Consider the following 22,258-nt stretch of genomic DNA (forward strand, 5'->3'; position numbering starts at 1 on the left):
CTGGCTTGGCTCTTGGTGGCAAGGGAATGCTCCCTGTTTGCAGCTGTCCCTGCAGGATGGCCCCAGGGCAGAGCCCAGCCGGGCTCCCACTGCAGCCCTGAAGCTTGGGGCAGACAGTGGTGCCAGAGCTGAGGTTCATGGGGAGCACCCGCAGCTGTGCCTGGCACTCTGTTGCCGTGTGTCACAGTGCAGGCTGCCTTGTACTGGGTGAATGGACCAGCCCCTGCTTTGACTGACAGGGGCCTCGCCCATCACATCTCTCCCGAGGCTGCAGGCATTTCTCAGGCCAGAATCTGAAGGGGTGCAGCCAGAGGGCCCTGGGGACTCTCTGTTGGTCAGACACCTGGCACAGGCTGTACAGATGGGCTGGGGAGCCCTGAGCCCTCTGGGCAGGTGGCCCCATACCTGTCACAGGATGGGGCCACACGCAGGAGCGTCATTACTACGTCAGCGGGCTGTTCTTCGGTGAGATCCAGCAGGGCCCTGTTCAGCCTCTGCTCAGCAAACTGATTGTCCATGAGCCACTGGTGGATGTACCTCACCATGGCGGGCAGCTGGAGAAGGCACGGGGAGACTTGGAAAGCTGCCAGAGGGAGGAATGTCCCCAGCTTCCCCAGAGAAGTGCTTCCCTTCCCACCACACTGCCATGGCCTCAAAGGCTTCCAGTGACCAGCAGGCGTGGCTTGGGAGGCCAAGCAATTCCTGGGAGGATCAAACCCTGGCCACAGGCTGCTTATTTGCTTTGGACTGCAAAACCCCTCCTCTACGAGCATATCCAGCAGGGCAGCACAGGTCTTGGTTTTGAAGGTGTGTGAATATGCTCTGAGCCCTGTGTCCATGGTGCTGGTCTCTTCCTCCTGAATCCTCTTGATGAATTTGCAAACCAGGTGTAGGAGAAGGGCAGGAAGCCAGGCATGTTCCACGGAATGCTCCAAGCCTGGTGCTCGGCTGAGTGGTGACAGCAGGCCCAGCCCAGGTGGGGATGGCTGCAGGTACCTGCGCTGTTCTGCGGAAGAGGCCACGGGCAGGGTCCTGCTCTTGTGTGCGGTCCACGGCTGCATCTGGCAAAGAGCGAGCGCAGCCAGAGCTGAGGGGCTGCGGGAGAGGCCGGAGAACACAGCCCAGCCCTGTGCTCCCCAGGCAGGGACAGCCCCGGGATGCCCCAGGGGATGGAGCACAGCCGCTGCGGGGTGTCTGCCCGGCCCCTCTTCCGTCCTGTCCGTGGGCATGTCCCCAGGGGATGGGATGGGATGGGATGGGATGGGATGGGATGGGATGGGATGGGATGGGATGCCATGGGATGCCATGGGATGCCATGGGATGGGATGCCATGGGATGCAATGGGATGCAATGGGATGCAGTGGGATGGGATGCAATGGGATGCAATGGTGCCAAGCTGGCTGCAGGCACCAACCCTGCAGCCCAGCTCTGCCACTCACCCTCCTGCAGTGGCTCAAATGGCACCACCTCTTTGATCTCCTCTACTGGGGAAGCTCCAGGGCCTTCTTCCTCCTCCTCCACCCAGGCCAGCTTGGGCAATCTCAGGGGTCTCTGCTCCATGGCAGTGACTGGATTTGTGGCGAGTTGCAGGAGAGATGCCTCGGAAAAGCTCCGAGTCAGCAAGTCCTGCAGTCATGCCTGGAAGGCACCTTCAAGAGAGAAGCCTCAGGAAGGCTACAGGACAGCAAGTCCTGCACTCTGGACTCAAGGGCTCCTGCCACAAGGACAGGAGAATCCTGTCAAGGATTGATTGTGGTCTGGCCTCGAGGGCACTGGTGGCAGGGATGGGAGATGCCTCCGGGGCACCAAGTCCCATGTTCTGCCCTCAAGGGCACCTGCAGAAGAGAAGCCTTGGGAAGGCCACAGGTCAGCAAGCCCCTGCTCTGCGGGCTCAGGGCAGCAGAAGGAGCCCCCAGGGCTGCCGACGCAGCTGTGCTGGGAAGGGCACGGGGCCTTCCACAGAAGCTGGCACGGCCTCCTTGGGACACGTCCCGGCTGGTGGCCATCCTAAACCCGCGGGTGTGACACAGACAAGGAACGTGTGGGCCAGGGCACCAATGCTGCTCTGACCCCTGGGGCCTGGGGAGCGCTGACATCAGCAGGTGTGGCAGAGTCCCTGCCCAAGCAGACCTGCCACCCCCCGAGCCCTGACAGCGCTGGTGCCCTTCTCCTGCCCCAGAGAGAGACCTGTGCCCGTGGGGGGCTTCTGTGCCAGAGGGAGCCAAAGCCCACGTGCATTGGGGGCTGTGCTCCTGCCTGCAGGGGCTCTTGGCAGGAGCACCTGGAGCAACTGCTGGCAACACTTGGTCTCTGTCAGAAGCTCTTGCCCCATGCTGAAATTATTTTCTCATTGAAGTTATTGCCTTCAGCACAAAAACACCTTAGTGGCAAAGGCACAGAAGAATCTGGCAAGTAAGAATCCTCACTTCAGGAAAGCTTTACTTCCCATTGTTCAACTCAAGTAGTTCCAAATATTTGCAAACTTCCCAAATTAATTTGGATGGCGTGAGGAGGTGAAGAGTTGGAATTTTGCTTCCCAACTCAAAGCAGCAACTCATTTGCCTTAACCTCATCCACTGAGGATCACTTTACAGAACATAAGACTACACAAAAAAAGGGCAAAAACAAGGGCCATTCTTTGGTTTTCTATGAAGGGATGATAATATCCTAATTCTCTTAAGGAAAAAAGCTCTGAAGAAATGAAAGCCCACTCAGTGGTACAAAAGTAGCCCAAAGAAATGAGTAGATGGCAAAAGGGCGAATCCTCCCCTAGTACAGATATCTAAGTGGCCAGTAAAGTGCAGCTCTCCCCTCTTGTTCCCTGCAGCAGAATCAGGACCATGAAGAGGAAAAGTCACAGATATTCTTTCTGCCCTCCCTAACCAAAGCTGTGCCAAAGCACAGATGCTGCCTTCCAACTGACTCCAATTCCAGCCTAGACCTCTCCCCTTCCACACAACTCCTTCTCCAACACCCCACCAGCACCAACCCCCCCAAACTCCCGCACAGATCCCTCAACACCCCGCCAGGAGCCCCAGCTGTCCCCGTCCCTCCGCAGAGCTTCCCCACCCTCCAGCAGATGCCCTGGTTCCCTGCAGGTGCCGTGGGATGGCACTCAGGAGGATCTGCTCCAAGGCCTTCCCCTGGAGCACGCTCAGGCTGCCAGGCCTGTGGTTCCTGGATCATCCTTCCCACCGAGCCTTCCTGTGCACGGCTGTTCCATTTGCACCTTTGTGCTCAGCTCGGACTTCTCCACTGACCCACGAGTGCTGGTTGGAGAGGATGGAGAGCAGCCTGGCAAGCTCTTTCTCCAGCTCCCTCTTTACTCTCGGGGAGGTAGAACATTCCACAGGAAAGCAACTGCTGCCACAAGGAGCGGGTGGCCTCCGGCACCTTTGGCAATGAAACGAGGCCTTTGTTTGACAGAAGGAAGCACAAGCAATTCACATGAGTAAACAAGTAATTAGCACAGACATACCTAAGTACTTAGCACCAGTTAGCATAAGAAAAACCTGGCAGGCCTAACTTGACCTGAGAGTGACTTGACAAAAAGCTTTAGCCATAGTCTACCAGAAGAACTAAGGGCAAGTGTGGAGTCAGCCCTGTGCAGGGAAGCCATGAGGAAGACTTTGTGCTGCTTTGGGGCATGGAGACGGCTCCTGGCCAGGGCCTGGACATCAGCTTCAAGTACAGCAATCTGACACAATGTATTTCTAACCCCCTGCCTATCGAATCACCTCAGCAGTGTAAAGACGGATGGTATGTTTGAAACAATTCCTACATCAACCCACTGAAATTTATAGGTGGTGGAGAAACATTCCAGTGGGTGCAGACCCCTGCCCTCCTGCCAGGACAGTAAAAGGGCTTTTGGCAGACAGTGCAATTGTCTGCCGATTTCTTTGAATAAGGGAGACCCCTCAGGACTGCTGTATCCTGAGGGAACACTGTTGGCCTTGACCTGTAGGCACCTGCACAAGCTTAAAATCAGCTGCCTCAGCTTCCAGGACCTCTCTTGGCCAGCATCCTGACGTGGATGCAGGACTGCTGCGAGGCACTGCTGGGACCCAGCGGGACGGGACCGGCTGTCTCGTGTCCACGTAGCACCCCCTGACACAGCCAGGGTCATCCCGAAACCAGAGAAACGCTCATGTGTCAGCACAGGGGAGCAAGGAGCACTGGGCTCCCCTCAGGGTATCTCAGCTGGGCTCGCTCCACAACACACCCCCACTTTAAGGCCTGCTGATGCCCAGCTGCCAGAAATGCCTACCTTGTTCTCTCCAAGATGCACGGGGAGAGCCAATGAGCAGGATGCCTTGGGAGGCAAACTTTCCCAGCCTTTTCTGAGGCCAGGGACACACCAAGATCAGCCAAGACTCTCCACGCTGCCTGGCCCTCACAGCCCAGCTCTCTGCTGGCCCTGGGCCACAGCAGCATCCACCAAGCAAGAGGCAAATGCATATTGCCAAGGGTTGAAACCCAGCAGACTGGGAAGATGTGAAAAGTGTGTGCGTAAAGGCCTTTTAATTCACAGCTCTCAAAGAGAGCTTTGGGGCTCGTGGCTGGACAGAGATGCTGCTGCTCAAGCCTCTGTCCAAAGGGGGGAACACACCCTGCTGCAGGTGCTTGGGCTGGTCTCCGCAGGTCCAGGCGGATGCCAAACCTGCTCTTCGCAGCCTTCTCCCTTGCCCTGCCCCTCTGCCAAGCGCAAAGGGCCTCAAGGACTGAAAGGACCACAGAGAGCCCAAGGGGGACACTTGCACCTGCCTGACTGGGAGCTCCCTGGGAAGCACTTCCCTTGAGAAGCAAGCCCCTTTCCTCCAAAGGCATTTCCCCAAACATGTAGCTTTCCTGGGGAACACCAAGACACTCTTAAGAAAAGCTGGCAAGGCTGAAGGAGTTCGGGTCCTTTCAGGACAGGCACTCCAGCTGTAGCTCGTAATCCCCAAGTGGGTTTCCAGGTGGAGGTTTAGAGGTGCAGCCCCAGGCCCTCTACAAACACAGGCTGCCTGCTGCCTCTTCACCTGCCTCACCTCCTGCCTGGGGTCACAGCAGCAAAACCAGGCTGTTCCAGCCAGAGCCCAGAGCCCTGTTCCCGCAGGACGCTCTTGCCAGCACCTTCCAGGAGTCTCCACTGTGCATGCAGCACTTTTCATGCCCACTCTCAAGAGCCTTTGGAACGCAGAGCACAACCTGGCTGACTCTGCCACCAGCACAGCCCAAACACAGGCGGAGGAAGAAGCAGCAGGGGTTGTTTTGCAGCCATGCCCAAGAGAATTTTGATATGAGGATCAATGTTTACCCCTGAAAGAATTTTCTACCAAGGTCGTTGACATAGAAACCAAGAAGGGAAGAAGGATAAATAAGAGAAACCTGCAACTGCCTATTCCAATAAGCACTTTGCTTGTCTCTCGTGACCAATGAGTAAAGTGTAAACTTATGAGCTTTGTAAGAATGTCGAAAAGGCATGCATGCTAGAATAAAAACAGGGTTTGAAGCCTTCTGGAAATGGAGGGTGTTGCTTTGTATTGTCTCCGTCTCTACCATGACAGAGTACTGCATCCAGCTCTGGGTCCCCAGCACAGGAAGGACATGGTTCTGTTGGATCTAGTCCAGAGGAGGGACAAAATGCTCTGAGGGCTGGAACCCTTCTGCTTTGGAGACAGGCTGGGAGAGCTGGGGTGTTCAGCCTGGAAGAGAGAAGACTCCAGGGAGACCTGATTGCTGCCTTTCAGTACCTTAAGTGGGCTGGTAAAAGAGATGGGACAGAATTTTTCATAAGGGCCTTTTGTGACCAGACTGTGGGGGAATGGTTTTAATCTAAAGGGTGGTTGATTCAGACGAGATGAAAGAAACCCACTTTTTACACGGTAGGTTTTGAAACCCTGGCACAGGTTGCTCAGAAAGGTGGACATCCATCCCTGCAGTCATTCCAGCTTGTGCTCTGAGCAACCTGACCTAGTCAAAGGTGTCCCTGCTCACTGCAGGGCATTGGACTAGATGGCCTTTAAATGTCCCTTCCAACCCAAGCCATTCTGTGCTCCTGTGCTCCATCAAAGCAGTGTGGGATTAGTGCTGGGGTGATTATGCTGGCACCTGTATTTTGGCAGTTGTGCCGTTTAGCAAATGGCCAAGAGAGGATTGATGGGCTGGGCAGTGAAGTCTGCAAATAACACACAGTGTGCTCAAGGAGAAACAGGAGAGGAACACAGCTTCCAGTTCAGATAAATGCCAGCATTTTGCTGCCCATCCCATGTTAAGAAAGAAAGGAATGTCCTGATGATCCCTTTGTGTGGGTACCCTATTGGCAGTATCAGAACTTGTGTTCTGTAAGACAGTTAAGTTGTTACAGCTTCTTGCCCCATTTCTCACTGGATAAAACCCAAATACTGCATTTTTCCATGTCTACTTTCTTCCAAGTCAAGGCAAATCCTGTTCATTATCGAGTGGGACATATTCATCTGTTCACAAGCAAATTCTTCTTGCCATTCACACAATGTGGATTTGCTCGAATCAGACTGTAATTAAGGTCTACCTCTCACTAGTATTAAAGTTGATGCCTTGTGAGGCAAGGTGTCGAGTAATTTGTCCTGGTGTCTGGCCCTGTAGAGGGTTGTTCTGTAATTAAATGACATTTGAAGACAGCTGTAGTCTACCATACTTCTGGCATCCTGGAAATGAAGAAACAGCCTTTGAAACAGGATTTTATCCTTTCTTCCTCTTCTTCCTCCCAGGAATTTTAATCTCTGAGGTCTAAGCTCTTCAGCTGCCTCACAAACATTGTTTTAATTCAGACAGGCATCCATGCAGTGAGCCACAAATCAGGACTGTGGCTGTGAAGCTTGAAGCAATGCTGGTTTATAGCACTAAAAATAATAATCTGTTACCCAGGTTAAGCCAAGCACTTCCCAAATAACTCTACCTATCCTCAGGGATGTTTCCAAAAGGATCACTGTAAAAGCTGGGAGTGGGGAGAGAGAGTGTCATCAAAATTAAAAATACAGCTTTCTGAGATCTTTATATTCCGACAAAATGAGAGTCAAAATTGTTAATATACGGAACATTAACTAAGAAGTGAACGACAGATTGTCAAAATAATTGCTTGGGGAACAAACAAACACAAATAAAAAAAGTTTACATGTAGATAATAAGTACACCATCATGCTAAGTAAAAAACCAGACGTGCTAAAACTAAAAGCAAGAAGGCTGTTTCATCTGTCTCAATACAGACATAATGACTGAAAAGAATCAGAGATCCTCAAGACCATTACTATATAGAGGAACTTCCAGGTATTGGGGAAAAAAATGAAGGAAACTGTAGTGTACAATTCACAGAGATAACCTGGAATTTATTGATGAACTTGTTGCAAAATTTCTGAGAGCAGACTGGAAAAGCATAGGGACTGATCAGACCATGTGTGGGCATTTCCAGCAGTGTGAGGGATGTTTCTGGGAGCAAGTGCAGGGAAGAGAAGCAGCGCACAATCACTGGGTGTCCTAGGGTGACCTTACGATGCTCGCGTCCCCGATCGTGTGTTCTGTTGATGCTGGATATTATATTGTGTGCCTTCCAGACGGGCTCTGAGAGCAAAGGCGGGGAGAAGAAGAAGCACAGAGTTTGTTATCAGAGACTGCACTCACTCCTGCACAGTCTGCTGGAACACAGAACTCCACGGTGCTGTCTGGGCACGGACAGGGCAGAACACCACGCTCCTTTGCTTTTTAGTTACTTTAGCTAGCTGGGGCAGTCCAAGTTTTCCCTCGACTGGTTTTCTTTCCCTTTTCTTGGATCCGTTCGAACCTGCTCTGGACCGGCACCTGGGGAAGCACCGAGAGCTTGCACTTTGTGGCCCACGGGGGGCTACTCTGGGCAGCAGCCTTTCCCAGTGCCAGAGGGACTGATAACAGAGCCACCATCCACTGGAGAGATTTTCTGAATCTGTCATCTCTTCAGAGCAACCAATGAGTTTTGTCATCTGGTATTGTTCATTTTTTGGGCTGGGGAGTGCTTTGCCTGTTAAATAAACAGTTTTTTTCCACTTCTCTCTGAGGAAATTTTTCCCGAACTGACTGGGGGCAGGGGCCATGTGGGTTTGATTTCTGGGGGAGGGGCCTTTTGGACGTTTTCTCCCAAATTTGCCCTAAACCTGGACACAGGGACAATCTCTTTCTGGGCTGTAGACTTTACGACAGTCTGTCCCCTGGGGCTGGGGGAGCTGTCCCAGGGTAGGGAGGGCCAGGGCTGGCAGGGGCTGCTCAGGGATGGGTTTGGCCCGTGTCCCTCAAAGCAGCGACTGCCCAAGCAGCTGTGCTGGCCCCGGGCTCTCCTCCCGGTCTGCTGGGCTTTGTTGGGTGGCACTGCCTGTGCCAAGGGGCGGCAAAGGGCCTGCAGGCCCCAGCTCTGGGGGAAACAGAGAACGTCCTGGCCGTATCCACCGTGCTGCCAGCTCAGCAGTGCAGCACAGCACGGGCTCACGCTCCCCATTGCTCCCACAGATGCAGCCAGCCCCACAACACCTGTTCCCAAGGTGAACAGAAGGGAATCAGAACGGGTTGCTGTTGGGGAACACCCTGTTTGCTTGTGATAAGGGCAAGTTTGGCCTTCTATTTCTGCCAGGAAATGATTTGGAAGTGCTCAAGTAAACCTCGACTGAGAGCTTCCCAAATCAGCTCTTCTGTTGCCATAAAGAGATGGAGCTGTCACCCCCATGTCCAGGTGGTACCACCAGCAAAGCCCAGCTGGCACCAGCACTGGCTGAGCTCCATGCCCAGGAGCAGCCGTGGATGCCCACGGTGAGGGCAGGCAGGAGCCAGGCAGGGGCTGCTGTGAGCAGCAGCAGGGCCCCGAGGGGCTGGGGGAGCCCATGCTGAGCATCCCTGGGCTGAGGGCACATTTCCTTCAGTGAGATCATCTGGGCCTGGAGCTCCTCCAGTGGCATGCCCAGGAAAAGAGGGAAGCCATCAAGAACATCTCCAGTGTGGGAGGGGCCCCTGCACTCCCTTGGGAGGCGGTGGAAATCTAAAGGGACCTGTCAGTCACATGTTTTACCCTCCCTTGTTGTTGTCAATCAATGTTTGATGTACTCCCCGATTCTAGAAAGTTCTTCTTCTCTGTAACCCCCCCATTGGTTCACCTGCTATAACCACTCCTCCTCTGTGCCCTCATTGGTTCCTCATATGTCACCCCATTCTATCTCCTCCCCTTGACCCATTCCCCATTGGATAGTTTGTACCCCAACCACTCCCACTCCTTCCCTCTTATATACCCAGTCCCGCCTTCCCTCAGGGCTCTCAGAGTCTGCTCCCTCCTTGAGTGTTGGTCTCCCTACTCCCTCCACCTTCCCCTCGTCCTCTGCCATTCCGACCATAAACCCTCAAGGATTACAGCTGCTCGAGTGCCCTCTCGTCTATTTCGGTGGAGCTATCCGCGAACCATCGGCCCCTCCCCGCGGACCAGTCAGCCGAGGATCTCCCCGGCCTGACTGGGCACCCGGGCAGCCCGAGGGGCGGCGGAATTTTACACTCCAGGGACACAGCCTGACCAGCAATGCCAGCAGCAGGATTTGCTGAGCAATGGCCCTTGGATCAAGCAAAACATTTCCAATCAGGGCAGTCCATTTGTACAGATGGGGCTACACTCTGGGGGTACAGCCAAGGCCATGAGGTCACAGCAGGCTCTGGGGTCACAGCGGGCTGAGGTCACAGCAGGCTGAGGTCACAGCAGTCTCTGGGGTCACAGCAGGCTCTGAGGTCACAGCAGACTAAGGTTACAGCAGGCTCTGAGGTCACAGAGGTGCCAGAGCCCCGTGGTTGCACAGCACCACAAGGACCGAGCAGTCAGTCCTTGAGCACAGCTGTTGCGGCAGCAGCGGCGGTGGCAGCAGTGGTGCTGACATTGGGACAGCGGTGTCAGGACAGCGGTGGCAGCAAGAGCTGGGGACTGGCAGAGGGCAAGGCACCATGGCCCTTGCTCTGCGCCTCTTCCTCCCGCTCCTCCTGGCCGTGGCCCTGCCTGCCAGGGCTGCCCAGGCTGCTCCGCTGCAAGTGCGGGGAGCAGGTGAGCCGGCAGCCTGGCTCCCCTTTCCCGGGACAGCGCTCCCTGCTCCCTGGGAAGCGCTGGGGGATGGTTTTCCCCTGGGCTTGAGGGAGGCTTTCCTCTGTGGGAGGGAGAGAGCCCCCGTGGGGGCTGGGCTGCTCCAGCCGCCCTCCCAGGGATGTTGCACAAGGCAAGGAAATCGTGTGGAGAGTGACCAGGAGCCAGCTCAGAGCTCCCCAGGCCCCTGTGCAGCTTTGGCCATGGCCATTCACATGAGGCTCCCATGGCCTTACCCGGCCCCCTTGCCGTGCCCAGTTCCCAAAGGCACAGGGGGATCCCAGCACACCAGGAAATGGTTCTCATCTGTGCTCCCTTCTAGATGAGCATGCTAGGAAGGCTTCTCCAGCAGCTTGGCTCCATGCAGATTTCCAGCCTCTTAAGCCTCCTGCAGGTATGCTGTCAATGTTCCTAAGAGAATAATCATTGGCAACCTGGCAGGAAGCCGGTGACAGAAGCTCCTGTGCCTGTTGAGTTACAGGTGTGTCTGCAGGGAAGACTTTTCAGGCTCCTTTCCGGGTTGCTGCACACAAGCCCAGCTCCCATCGCAGGGGTGAGTAGTGTGTCCCTGCTGACCCCACAGGCTGAGCCCTGGTTTTGTGGGATCCATTCCGGGGGAAATGCAAATACATCTCTTGAGCTCCTCCAAGAGGGAGGCACAAACCTACAGGAGACAGTAAGTCCCTGGAGGCATCCAAACACATGGAGAGGACACTGAGTGATGTGGAGAGACGCCGTGGTGGGTGCATTTCCCTCAGCCTTCCCCTGGGACTCAGCAGCCGGGGCATTCCCTGCACATCTGGACACGCCGTGCCCGGCACAGCGGGAAGGGATCCATGGCAGCCTGGCTGCCCCGCTGCTGCTTTCACGGCCTGCAGGGCTGTTTCCCAGCCTGGCCTGGCTGCAGCTTCTCCCCAGCCTCTGTCGAAGGCATTTGGCAGCAGCTGACAGGGAGCCCAAACTGCACCATGGGCCACGCACACCCTGAGATCCCCTGCAATTTCCTGGTCTCTGAGCACATCTGGAGGGGCAGCTGTTTGCAGGAGGGAGGGCCCTGGAGCAGCCCCAATAACCTGGTCTTTAGCCTGAATCTCATCCATGACATAGACGAGCATTACCTCCTGAAGATGCCGCCTTCCTGTTGGGAAACAGCCCCGCCTGATCCAGCTGTCCCTTTTCCCTTCTCCAGAGATGGACAGAGAGGCTGTGCTGAAGGCTGAGTTTCCCGGAGGAAGCAGTGGCTCATTGGCAGCCTCTGCTGCAGGAAGGGAGGCGATGCCAGGCACAGTCACTGAAGGTAATTGCTGTGTCTCTGGGCCTGAGCCCTGCTGAGGCTTGAGCTGCCCTCTCTGCTGCTTGGCAGTGTGGGCACACAGCATTACCTGAGCCCCTTGCAGTGCTCACTTCCCCATAGAAGGCGATCCCAGCACACCGTGGAACATTTCCTATCTGTTCTCCTTTCTAGGTTGGGACCGTGACTTGCATCATTTGGAAAGACTGGCAAACCATGGTTTAAGGGTCTTGGAGCTTGGTGAAGGTTGGTTATCAGCAACTCTTTCCTAACAGAGTGATCATTGTCCAGAGTAATATTCATGTGTGATTTCCTTTAAGATGCTTTGAAGTTTGATGGATTCTGGAAATCCTGTCCTCCAAATTTCTACTCTTGTGCTCAACAGTGATCCCACAGGATCGCTGTCAGTGGGAGGAAGGAGCATTTGGCTGTCCATCTTCCACCCATGTGCAATGCCAGTGTGTCCTTCCATGTTGTGTGCTCTGTGCAGCCAGGGAGAAGAGCAGAGAGGGAAAGGGCTGGGCCCAGGGCTGTGCCCCGGGGCTGAGCCTTTCACAGCTCCTTTGCCGGCCCCAGGGAGCCTGAGCTGCTTCTGCTGCTGCTGCTGCCAAAGCCTGGCCCTGCCTGGGGCTGGGTTTAGAGCTGCTGGCAGCTGCAGGGAGTCCTTTCTGCCCCGACTGCCCAGCAAGGGGCTCCTTCCATCCCAGTGTGGGGCCGCCGCAGGCACGTGGTCCCCCTGCCCCTGCTCCTGAGTGGGAGGCAGAGCTGAGGGAGTGCCTTGGAGGGCACCAATCACCCAGGGGCACTCACTGCCACTCTGGCCTGAAGGAGAATCTTCAGCAGAGACACAGGAGCTGTTCTGTGCTGCCTTTCTTTGCAGCTGAACGTGATGATGAAGATGATCTGGATTCCCAACCCATACCCATTACTGAGCCTCAGGGAGATGCTGAGGGTAGGTCAAGGCCTTTCCCCCTGGGAGAGCTGCCAGCTCAGAGCCCAAAGCTCAGCCAGGGGGGCATCGCTGCAGGTGCCAGGACAGAACCACGCACGTGTGTGCCCTTGCCCTGCGCCATCCCCTCAGCGCTCCTGCGGCTCAGTGCTGCCCGTGCAGATCCGCAGAGATGACAGAGCTTCTGTGGCTGTTGTGTTACAGGTGTGTCTGCAGGGAGGACTTTCCCAGGTCCTCTGGTGGATGTTGCACATAAGCCCAACTCCCATTGCAGGGGTGAGTAGTGTGTCCCTGCTGACCCCACAGGCTGAGTCCTGGTTTTGTGGGATCCATTCCTGGGAAATGCAAATATTCCTCTTAAGGTCCCCTGAGAAGGAAGAACAAACCTACAGGAGACAGTAAGTCCCTGGAGGAATCCAAACATCTGGAACAAATCCTGAGTGATGTGGAGAGACGTGGTGGTGGGTGCATTTCCCTCAGCCTTCCCCTGGGACTCAGCAACCGGGGGCATTCCCTGCACATCTGGACACGCCGTGCCCGGCACAGCGGGAAGGGATCCATGGCAGCCTGGCTGCCCCGCTGCTGCTTTCCTGGCCTGCAGGGCTGTTTCCCAGCCTGGCCTGGCTGCAGCTTCTCCCCAGCCTCTGCAGGAAGGCATTTGGCAGCAGCTGACAGGGAGCCCAAACTGCACCATGGGCCTGAGATCCCCTGCAATTTCCTGGTCTCTGGGTTGATGCAGAGAGGCAGCTGTTTGCAGGAGGGAGTGCCCTGGAGCAGCTCCAAAACCCTGGCCATTTTCCTTGTCTTCATCCACCCTTTGACAAGTATTGCTTGGAGCAGAACAGCACAGCACAGAGGAATTATGGCATGCAGGCTCAGGGGTTTGGGTACTGGGCAGTCCTGTGCCAAGGGGCGGCAAGGCCCCAGCTCTGGGGGAAACAGAGACCAAGGACCTCCTGTCCCTCTGCACCGTGCTGCCAGCTCAGCAGTGGAGCACAGCACGGGCTCACGCTCCCCATTGCTCCCACAGATGCAGCCGGCACCTCAACACATGCTGACAAGACCTGGAAAAGCATGAGAAGAATTTTCTGCTGGGGAACACCTTGTTTGGTTAAGTTGATGGCCATTGTGCTTGGTGCAGCACTTTGCCTGATGATTTGCTCTGCTGGAATCTGGTATTGCTGGAAGAGAAAATGGTGAGTGTTTTGGTGATCTCGACCTCAAACAGCTTCCTTTAATGGCTGCTGATAGTCAGGGAACATTCCCAGTGAGGCTGCAGTGGAGCTGTGGCCAGTCTGTGGTTGTCCAAAGAACTCTGCTGAGGGTTCTGCTGCTGCCCAGTGCTTTCATTGGCCTCTTAATTGCTGGGCCTTGTCCTGGGGGGCCCGCTGGGGCTGCAGCCAGTGCTGGCTCCCACTGAGGCTGCCTGGCCAAGAGCAGCCCCGGGGGCACAGGGCACAGGCAAGGCAAGGTGGGGAGAAGAAAGAGCAGGGACGAGATTACCCTTGCAAGGCAGTCGTGCTCTGGGGCCCGCTCCTGGCCAGGGATCCTGCCCAGAGCCGTCCCCTGCTCGCCGGGGCCTTGAGGGGCAGCTGTCCAGCTGGGCCAAGGTGTGCCAGCAGCTCCAGCCGGGCTGGGGAGCCTTGCCAGCTCTGGGCCCTGCTGTGCAGGAGGGTCCCAGTGTGCCACTGGCAGCTGGGGCCTCAGCCACTCCTCTCTCCAAAGGTGCTCCTGCCCATCTTCAGAAGACAAGCCTAACAACACAGGCAGAGAGAACTTGACCCGTCTTCCCAGCTCTTCACTTCTGTCCCCATCTGCCCTGCCGCAGCTGCAGCACCCTCTTGAGCCCTTCCCCAAACTCATCCCTCCACAACGAAACCCTCCACCCCTGAGCCCCCTGGTCCTGTTCCCCAGCTACGACTGAAGGTGGGCAGGCCTCGTCTGCCAGGGCATGGCTTGGCCCACATTTTCTGTTCAAATAAAAAAATAGAGTTGTCATAGATATGTCCGGGTGGTACCACCAGTGTGATAAACTGCGGTAATTTGTTTGTTCATCAAAAGAATTGGAATATTAAAGGAGGAAATATAAAAATTAAAGTATAAGGGACTAGCCTGCTTGTTAGGAGATAGGGGAGGACAAAAAAAAGCAACTGCTACAAACCGCAAGGCTATAGACATATTGCAAAACCGCAAGATCACAAGTATGATTAATCACCATATAGGGAGCTTTTCGTAGCTTTTTTGCAGACACAGGCTAAGGATGTGGGGGGATGGCCGGAGCTGATTATGAAATCAGCGACCACCAGGCAACGGCCACCGGACTAGACAACGTAGGCGTGCTCCAGGTACGCCCATCACTGTCTGGAGCCGATTGTGAAATCAGGGATCACCTGCCTCGACACAACGCAGACACGATGCAGAGGGATGCTCAAGCTACGCACACCGCTATCGCAAAAGACACGAATGAAGAAACCTCCAAGAAACTATAAAAAGAAACTGAATAAGGGAGTGGGGTGTGGGGCACTGCAGTGTGGGACACTGCAGGAGGGGCGGTTTGGAGACCCCTACCCACCCAGCGCTGTTTTGCTTGCTACTGCTTGCTATAATTAATAAAATTCTAATTGACCTTAAAAAGGCTGAATCAAATTATTCGCCTCAATTTATCACACCCTGATGTGTCACAATGGCCCCTCGGCTCCATGCGCCCTCGCTGTGTCACAACGGCTCCTCTGTGACACTGCGGGCTCCACAAGGTCACCACGGACCCTTGGTTCCTTGGTTCCCCCGAGTTCCACAATGGTCTCCTTGATTCCATGAGGCAGCACAGTGTCACAATGGCCCCTTGGTTCCATGAGGTTCCGCAGTGTCACCGTGGTGTCCTTGGGCCTGCATTGTCACAGCTGACCCACGGCTCCATGAGGTTCCCCAGTGTCACCGTGGTTGCTGTCAGAGGCTGGATGAGATCGATGTCCCGAGACCCCCTGGGATGCTCGGAATGCCCGTGTGGGGCCAGGGCCGGGTCAGGCCTTGGTTTGTGGTGGGACAGAGCCCCGCCCCCAGCCCTGGCCTGGCACAGCTGTCAATCACACAGCAGGGGCGGTGCCAACCCAGCTCTGATTGGCTGAGCTGTCAATCAATCACACAGCAGGGGCGGTGCAAACCCAGCTCTGATTGGCTGAGCCATCAATCAATCACACAGCAGCAGCTGGTGCCAACCCTGACTCTGATTGGGCAATCAGCTGGCAGTCCCACCCCAGGGGCGGGCCCATGGAGGCCCAGGGGGTTAAAAGCCGGAGCTCGAGGCCAGCCCATGGTCTGGATCCTGCCTTCTCCTGGGGTTCCTCTGTTGGCAACGCTGGAACCCGAGCATTTGGTGCCTGTCTGTGTCTGTGTGTCTTTCTACAGATCTTCTGCCTTTCTGTTGTTCTCAATTTCTTCTCCTTCTAATCCAACTTACCTGGAACATTTTTGGGTAACTTAACATCTTAAGGGTTAAAGGTTTTTAGGTTAAATGGGCTAAGTTAGTGAAGTTAATGCTATGATAAGAGTTTTATGTTGAAATGGATGTTGTAATAAACCCTTTGCCAAAGTTGCTTGATTGTCTATATTTGGCCAGTAAAATTTTTTGTCATTTTGACCTCTTAGCTCCGTTGGTTAGAGTATGGTGCTGGTATCACTGAGGCTGTGGCTTCAATTCATGTATGGGCCATTCACTTAAAAACTGGACTTTATGATCATTGTGAGTCCCTTCCTGACAAGAATATTCTTTGCATCTGGCCATGGTGAGAATATCTGGTTGGTGTTTCTCCTGTGCACCAAACTCAAGTAAAGGAGCCTTTGGTTCACCCCAGCATTTCAGTGTTCTGGGGTGTTACAGCCCTGCAGGCTCACAATGGCCTCTTGTTTCCATGAGGCCCCACAGTGTCACACTGGCCCCTTGGTTCCATGGGCCCCAACAGTGCCACAGTGATCCCTTGGTTCCACAACTTCCCACAGTGTCACACTGGCCCCTTGGTTCCATGAGGATCTGGAGTGTCACACAGGTTTGTGACATTTGTCCTTGCTGCCCCTCACATCCCACTGCCTCACAAACAGCCCCGAGCCACCCGTGAGGGACAGGCCCTGCTGTGCCAGGCTGGGCTCAGGGCTTGGCCTTTCTGCTTCCCCCAGCCAGCCCAGGCCTTGCTCAGCATTGCAGTTCCCTGCTCTGAGCCTTTGGCTCCCTGCAGTCCTGGCCTCAAGGAGCTGCTCTCACCAGTCCCTGGGGAGCCTTTGGCAGTGCCTGCCCTCAGTGGGACCCAGTGATGCTCCAAGGGACTTGGAGTTTTGCTTCTGACTCCTTGAGCAGCTTCTTCAACCTTCTCTCAGTGCCTGAGGGTGCTGGATTCAGCCCCAAATCCACCGTGGCAGTCATCAAAATACAGAAAGCCCTTGGGGACTCTTTGTCTTCCTTCAATGGTCTTCAGGTCTCCAGGGCTTGTGCAGCTGTTTGGAGTCAGTTTGGAGTTCTTGCAAGGAGGAGGATTTCAAAGTGCACCTCATGACTTTTTTTCTTTAATCAAGTGAGTATTTTTTATTTTCCAGTTCAGAGAAGAGCTGATAGAAGCATTCCCCAGGTGATCTGGATGCTGAAAGTCTCCTTGGGAGCTCTGGGCACGGGGAAGAATGAGCCCTGTGCAGGCTGACCCTGTTTAGACAAGCTGCTCCTCAGCCCCAGTCTCACCACGTCTGACATGGCCCACCTGGCACTGACATCCCTGTGCCCTGCAGCAGAACCTTGTCCCTGAGCTCTGCAGCTCCATGTCCCAGCCCACTGCACCGTGTCCCACCTGCTCTCCTCAGGGCTCTGCCTGCACACAGGCCCAGGAGAAGTTTTCCTCTTGATAAAGAAAGAATGGAAAAGCCTGAGCAGGTTTCCTGAACAACAAACCCCACTCAGGAAGCACCTGCTCAGTACAGGCTGCCTGGAATGGTGTCACCTTTCTACAAGGGACAGTGTGACCAGAAATGATCTCTGGAAGCAGAATTCTCTGAGTCTCCCAGCTGAATTCTCTGTCCCTGTCCTTTCCCTGGATCTCTGTTGCAGATGGAAGCTGCTGGTGCCATCCTCACCGTTAAGCTCTATGGAACTAAGGAGTGCATGGTGACCCAGAGGGGCTGCATGGAGCCAATGGCCCATGGTGACACTGCCCATCCAAGGAGGCCATTTGGACACTGCGGAAGCTCATGGAGCCAGGTAGGCCATTGTGACACTGAGGAACTTTATGCCACCAAATATCCATGGTGACACAGCAGGGCACCACGGGAACCCAGGAACCGCTGTTGGCAGTGCGGAAACTCATGGAACCAGGGGCCCTTGTGGCACTGCAGAACCAACACAGCTGCTGCACCTTGTCCCCTGGCCCTGCACAGCTCCTTGGGAGGCATGGCAGGAGCAGCACCCTGGGAGCCTCGGGAATGCCCCTCTGGCATCCATGGCACACGCTCCCAGGGGCTGGAATTCCAGTTCCCAGCCAGGAAAAGATGTTCCTGCCCCTGAAGGCAAAACTCTTATGGAAGAGCCAGAAGCCAAGTGGAGCAAGATCCTACAGTGACATTTCACTGCCAGCCTTCAAAACTTCACCCATGGTGGTTGTAGCTCCTGGATTGGGAATGAAATCAGGGCAGGGTCTTTGGTGGGAGCTGCCCTGGGTCAAGGGGGACACTGAGACTGAAACAGAGCAGGCAGAGAAAGGCAGTAGAGAAAGGAGGACATAAACACAAACAGCGAATGCGATGGAAAGAAGTAATATTGTAGCTTTATTTCCTATCAAAATACAATTTCCTCCCTTTCTCACAGACCTCCTCCCGGTGTCCTTCACCAGGGCTGTCAGAACGTTCTTCATTCTGAGTGGATGTTCCAGGCTGCAGCCACAAGGAAACAGGGAATGGGGATTTTCCTGATACTGGGGAGTTTGACATCCTCAGCTGAGGAGAGGAGGAGGCACCAGAAGGAAAGGACAGCTGGGCTTCACCCTTCCTCAGGAAGCAGCTGCTCCCACAGGGATGTGAGGGTTGATCCCAGAGCCCCAAGGGTCACATTCAGGGCTGCCAGGGAATGCTCGCCTGCTATTGAGGGGCAGCGTGGGAGCACCTGGATCTCAGAGCACCCAGCTGCCCCCATGTTTGGAGGTGCCTGAGGAGGGCTGGGACGATGCCAGGGATATCCTGCAGTGACATCCCCCCTGTCCCGCTCTGCGTGCGCTCAGTCCCAAACCTGACCCTGATCCTGGTCTCAATCTCACTCCACGTTTAGACACACGCATAGTTCTGTATTTAATCTCATCCCAGTGCCAGACTCATCTAGCCCCAGACCCAATTCCAGCCCTAGCCCTAAAGCCAATCCCATGTCTAACCTTAACCCCAATCCAGCTCTAATCCAAATTTCAGCCCCAGCTCCAACCCCAGCCCCAATTCCAGCCCCCTCCTAAACCCTCAGCCCCAAATCAAATCCCAGGTTCAGCCTTTCTGAGGGTTTGGGGGTGTCTCTGTCCCTCTGACCCCGATGATGTTTGGGCGGGGTCACAGCAGGGCTGAGAGGGACAGAGACCCCCCCAGCCTCCCCAGGGATGAGAAGGTCGGAGAGCCCCCCCAGCCCCGAGCACCCTCAGCGGTGAGAGGGACACAGAGCCCCTGGTCCCCAGCCCTGCACAAGCATTCCCTGAGGCCAGAGGGATCGAGACCCCCCGAGAATTCCCCAGGGTGAGGGGACAGAGACTGCCCCGAGCACCCCCTGGCACAGGGTGAGAGGGAGGGAGACCCCCCAGGCATTCCATGGGGTGAGAGCAGTGGAGACCCCCTGGGCAATGGCCTGGGCTGACAGGGACAGGGACAACCCATCCAAGGCCCTCCCAAGCATCCCCCAGGGTGAGAGGCACAGAGACCCCTCGAACATCCCCTGGGCACCAGACAAAATAAACTCTGCAGAAATCAAACTTAACCCTACATAAAATGCCTTAAGGAATACTTGCCCTTCCCACAAGTCACTTGTGATGGAAATGCAAACAAATCCCAAACATGAATAAACCGACAATAGAAGCAATTCTTTGGCAATTGCAAATCTCATCAGTTCCTGCACAGCTCCAGCGCAGCTGCTGGCAGGTTCTGATAAAAGAAAAGTGGAAATTTGGCCCAATACAGATTATTAAGAGGAAGGAAAGCTCTGTATAGCTGTCACAAAGGTGACAGGGACAAAGAGAATAATGATTCTGACATTTGGCAATGCCCCCAAGCCTGTGAATTCGGGAATTATTTAGGAATTTACCCCCCACCCCGAGCAGGGATTGCCTCACTGTTTCAGGTGACAATGTAAGATGTCACCAAAAGTGTGTTTTCAGTCACCATCTTCATGAACTGTGATAAACAGGTGGGGCAGTGTTCTTTATCTCTGCCATGACTCAGCCCTGATAACGCCCTCCAGGGGCCATCTTCTGTTCATGGGCCATTGAGTGTCACTGCAGGACTGATAAAATTACATCATCCCATTGTGGGATGCTCCGCCCAGGGGGAGGAACCAAGCATTCCTGCCTGCATATAATCTCACCCTTGCAACACCAGGACCACCTTGCCTACTGGATTCCCAGAGGACAAGAGCTCCATAAGCACCACTGGACCTTCAGAGGAAGACCAGACCCTTCTACAGGATCCCCGCTTTGACAGGATCACGTTCATCACTCCAACAGGACTGCAGCCACCATTTCATCAGACTGCTACCACCACCCTGCCCAACGGGGTGTCAGGTTATATCCTGACTCGGTCAGATTAAGCCAGTGTTTCTGGATCATTGCCTTGATCTTAATTTTCTCAGTAACTTGTAATTCTGGCATAAATTCTCCCCTTGCTTTGCTCCAAAACAGCACAAAACTCAATGTGCGCACCATTTGTTTTCTTCCCAGAACAGAATTTCCCATCCCCAAACCTTTGTCACATGGAGGAGGAGGCTGCAAGGACGAGGAAGGAGCCCTGGGACACCCTGGCAGGTGAGGAGGAAGTCAGTGCCTCTTTCCCCCTCTCTCCTGCTCCATCTCCCAGCCCAGCACAGCCCCTGGCTGCAGGACAACCCTGCTGCCGACGCCGTCCTGCTGGGGACGCACTGGGGGGATCTCCTTCCCCTTCCCTCTGGCACGGAGGCAAATCTCATCCTCTCCTTGTCCTTCTGCCCCCAGACCAGGAGCTGAGAATGGAGACCATGGAGGACAAATTCCCACAGCAGAACCTCATGGAAGCGGCCGTTTTGAGCAGCTCCATGGTGCCAGAATCCAACTGGGAGGAAAATCCCCAGAGATCCCACAGAAGGAGGGGCTCCAAGCCCAGCCCAGGGTGCTCTGAGGAGGAAAGACCCACCCTGTGCCAGGAAGGTGGGCAGAGTTTAAGCAGAGCTTCAGAGTATCAGAGCTTGGAGCTGGTGGTCCATGAGCAGCTTTGTGACAGGGAGAGGCCCTATGAGTGCTTGGACTGTGGGAAGAGCTTCAGGAGAAGCTACCACCTGGTCCGTCACCAGATTATCCACACTGGGGAATGGCCCTACAAGTGTGGGGAGTGTGGGAAGGGCTTCAGTGACAGCTCTGGCCTGATTGCCCACCTGAGGATCCACACCGGGGAGAGGCCCTACGAGTGTCCCGAGTGTCTGAAGAGGTTTCAGACCAGCTCCAGTCTCCTCCGGCACCAGCGGATTCACAGCGAGGAGAGGCCCTTCCTCTGCCCTGACTGCGGGAAGGGCTTCAAGCGCAACTCCTACCTCGTCACCCACCGGCGCATCCACACCGGGTAGAGGCCCTACGAGTGTCCCCAGTGTGGGAAGAGCTTCACCCGGAGCTCTCACTTGGCCCGACACCAATGGACCCACCGGTAAGGGAAGCCCAGTGAGTGCCCCAACTGCAGGAACAGCTTTGTGCACTGCTCCAACTCCATCCCCCATGGAAGGACCCATGTCAGTCAGAGCCCTGGTGACCAACGTTCCCTGTGATCCCTGCTGAGAAGACACCTGGCTGGTGGTCTCCATGTCCTCTTGGATCCCCATGGGCACCTGGATGAACACAGGGCAGGAACATCCATCAGGACTCTGATCTAAACTGGAAATTCATTGGGAAGAAGTGATTTGTTGACTTTACACCCCATGAAATCTCACCTGCTCTGTCCAGTTATTTCTTCTGGTGGCATCAAACAGTGCTGCATGATCTTGGAGGTCGTTTCCATCAGAATGATTTCATCTCCATCTTCACCCAGTCTAAACAACCAAAACTGGGGTGAAAATAAAGAAAGTAAACAAAGATATCTAAAGCTACACCATTTACTGGGATTTGGGGGTGAATTTGGGGTTGGTTCAATGGAATATTTGGTAGGATTTGGGTGTTCTGAAGCTATCAAAGCCAGGAGACATGTCCACAATCTCATAGGTGCGCCGGCAGAACATGTCTACCCGAGCCCAACTCTTCTCCCAATCCTTGGCCTGGGTCTCCCCATTTGGGGTGTCCCCTGCAAAGTGCCCAAATTGCTGCTGAAGTGCCCGAGCTGGTCCTGGTCAGTAAATGTTCCTGTCCACCAACCTCTCCTGGTCAGTGCCGTCAGGGGTGGGAGGGGGTTTAGGGGCTCCTGGGGGGACTGGGAAAGGCTTCTGTCAATCTCGTGGGCATTTGTGGTGCTGGGAGGAGGCTTGGCAGGGTCTGTGAGGGAGGTTTGGGTCCCTGACAGGACTGTGTGGCTTGCAGAGAATTTGGGTGGGTCTTGGGGGAGATGGAAAGAGGTTTTGGTGGTTCTTGGGGTATTTATCTTGCAGGGAGTAGTTGAGGGAGTCCTGGCTGGGAGCTGTGGGGTGGTTTGAGGAGTCCAGGGGTGGCTGTGGGGCTGAGAGGGCGTTTTTAGGTGGTTGTGACTCCCCCAGACTCCCAAA

At 55.0% G+C, this 22,258-nt stretch overlaps 2 protein-coding genes, 1 long non-coding RNA gene and 1 pseudogene across 8 annotated transcripts in view; 3 read left to right on the forward strand and 1 right to left on the reverse strand.

Moving 5' to 3' along the window:
- Window positions 1–21,851, forward strand: part of LOC128782907 (zinc finger protein 345-like) — a 258,868-nt pseudogene extending 237,017 nt beyond the window's left edge.
- Window positions 1–22,258, reverse strand: part of LOC128782965 (olfactory receptor 14A16-like) — a 177,160-nt gene that overhangs the window by 85,179 nt on the left and 69,723 nt on the right. The gene's annotated exons all lie outside the window — the stretch shown is intronic.
- LOC128782923 (uncharacterized) lies at window positions 9,819–14,334 on the forward strand. 6 transcript variants are annotated; one of them, XM_053933458.1, is made up of 10 exons: window positions 9,819–10,054; window positions 10,413–10,484; window positions 10,572–10,643; window positions 11,280–11,387; window positions 11,556–11,627; window positions 12,262–12,333; window positions 12,535–12,606; window positions 12,693–12,791; window positions 13,361–13,526; window positions 14,056–14,334. In XM_053933458.1, exons 1-10 carry the CDS (start codon window positions 9,958–9,960, stop codon window positions 14,252–14,254), a joined length of 1,029 nt encoding a protein of 342 aa, XP_053789433.1. In that variant the 5' UTR covers window positions 9,819–9,957; the 3' UTR covers window positions 14,255–14,334. The 6 variants fall into 6 exon arrangements, with proteins under 6 accessions (XP_053789433.1, XP_053789435.1, XP_053789436.1 ...); XM_053933460.1 differs by having other exon boundaries at window positions 12,693–12,788; XM_053933461.1 differs by having other exon boundaries at window positions 12,693–12,728.
- LOC128782985 (uncharacterized) lies at window positions 16,416–18,168 on the forward strand. Its single transcript, XR_008428934.1, has 2 exons — window positions 16,416–16,892; window positions 17,417–18,168. It is a non-coding gene; the product is annotated as an uncharacterized LOC128782985 (long non-coding RNA).

The sequence above is a fragment of the Vidua chalybeata genome (assembly GCF_026979565.1).
Source record: "Vidua chalybeata isolate OUT-0048 chromosome W unlocalized genomic scaffold, bVidCha1 merged haplotype SUPER_W_unloc_5, whole genome shotgun sequence".
Classification (NCBI taxonomy): domain Eukaryota; kingdom Metazoa; phylum Chordata; class Aves; order Passeriformes; family Viduidae; genus Vidua; species Vidua chalybeata.

Coding starts and splice junctions, on each gene's coding strand:
- LOC128782923 (XM_053933456.1), top strand. CDS start 9,958: ATGGCCCTTGCTCTGCGCCTCTTCCTCCCGCTCCTCCTGGCCGTGGCC. Junction 11,388..11,555: donor GCCAGGCACAGTCACTGAAG/GTAATTGCTGTG, acceptor TCTCCTTTCTAG/GTTGGGACCGTGACTTGCAT. Junction 12,334..12,534: donor GCCTCAGGGAGATGCTGAGG/GTAGGTCAAGGC, acceptor GTTGTGTTACAG/GTGTGTCTGCAGGGAGGACT.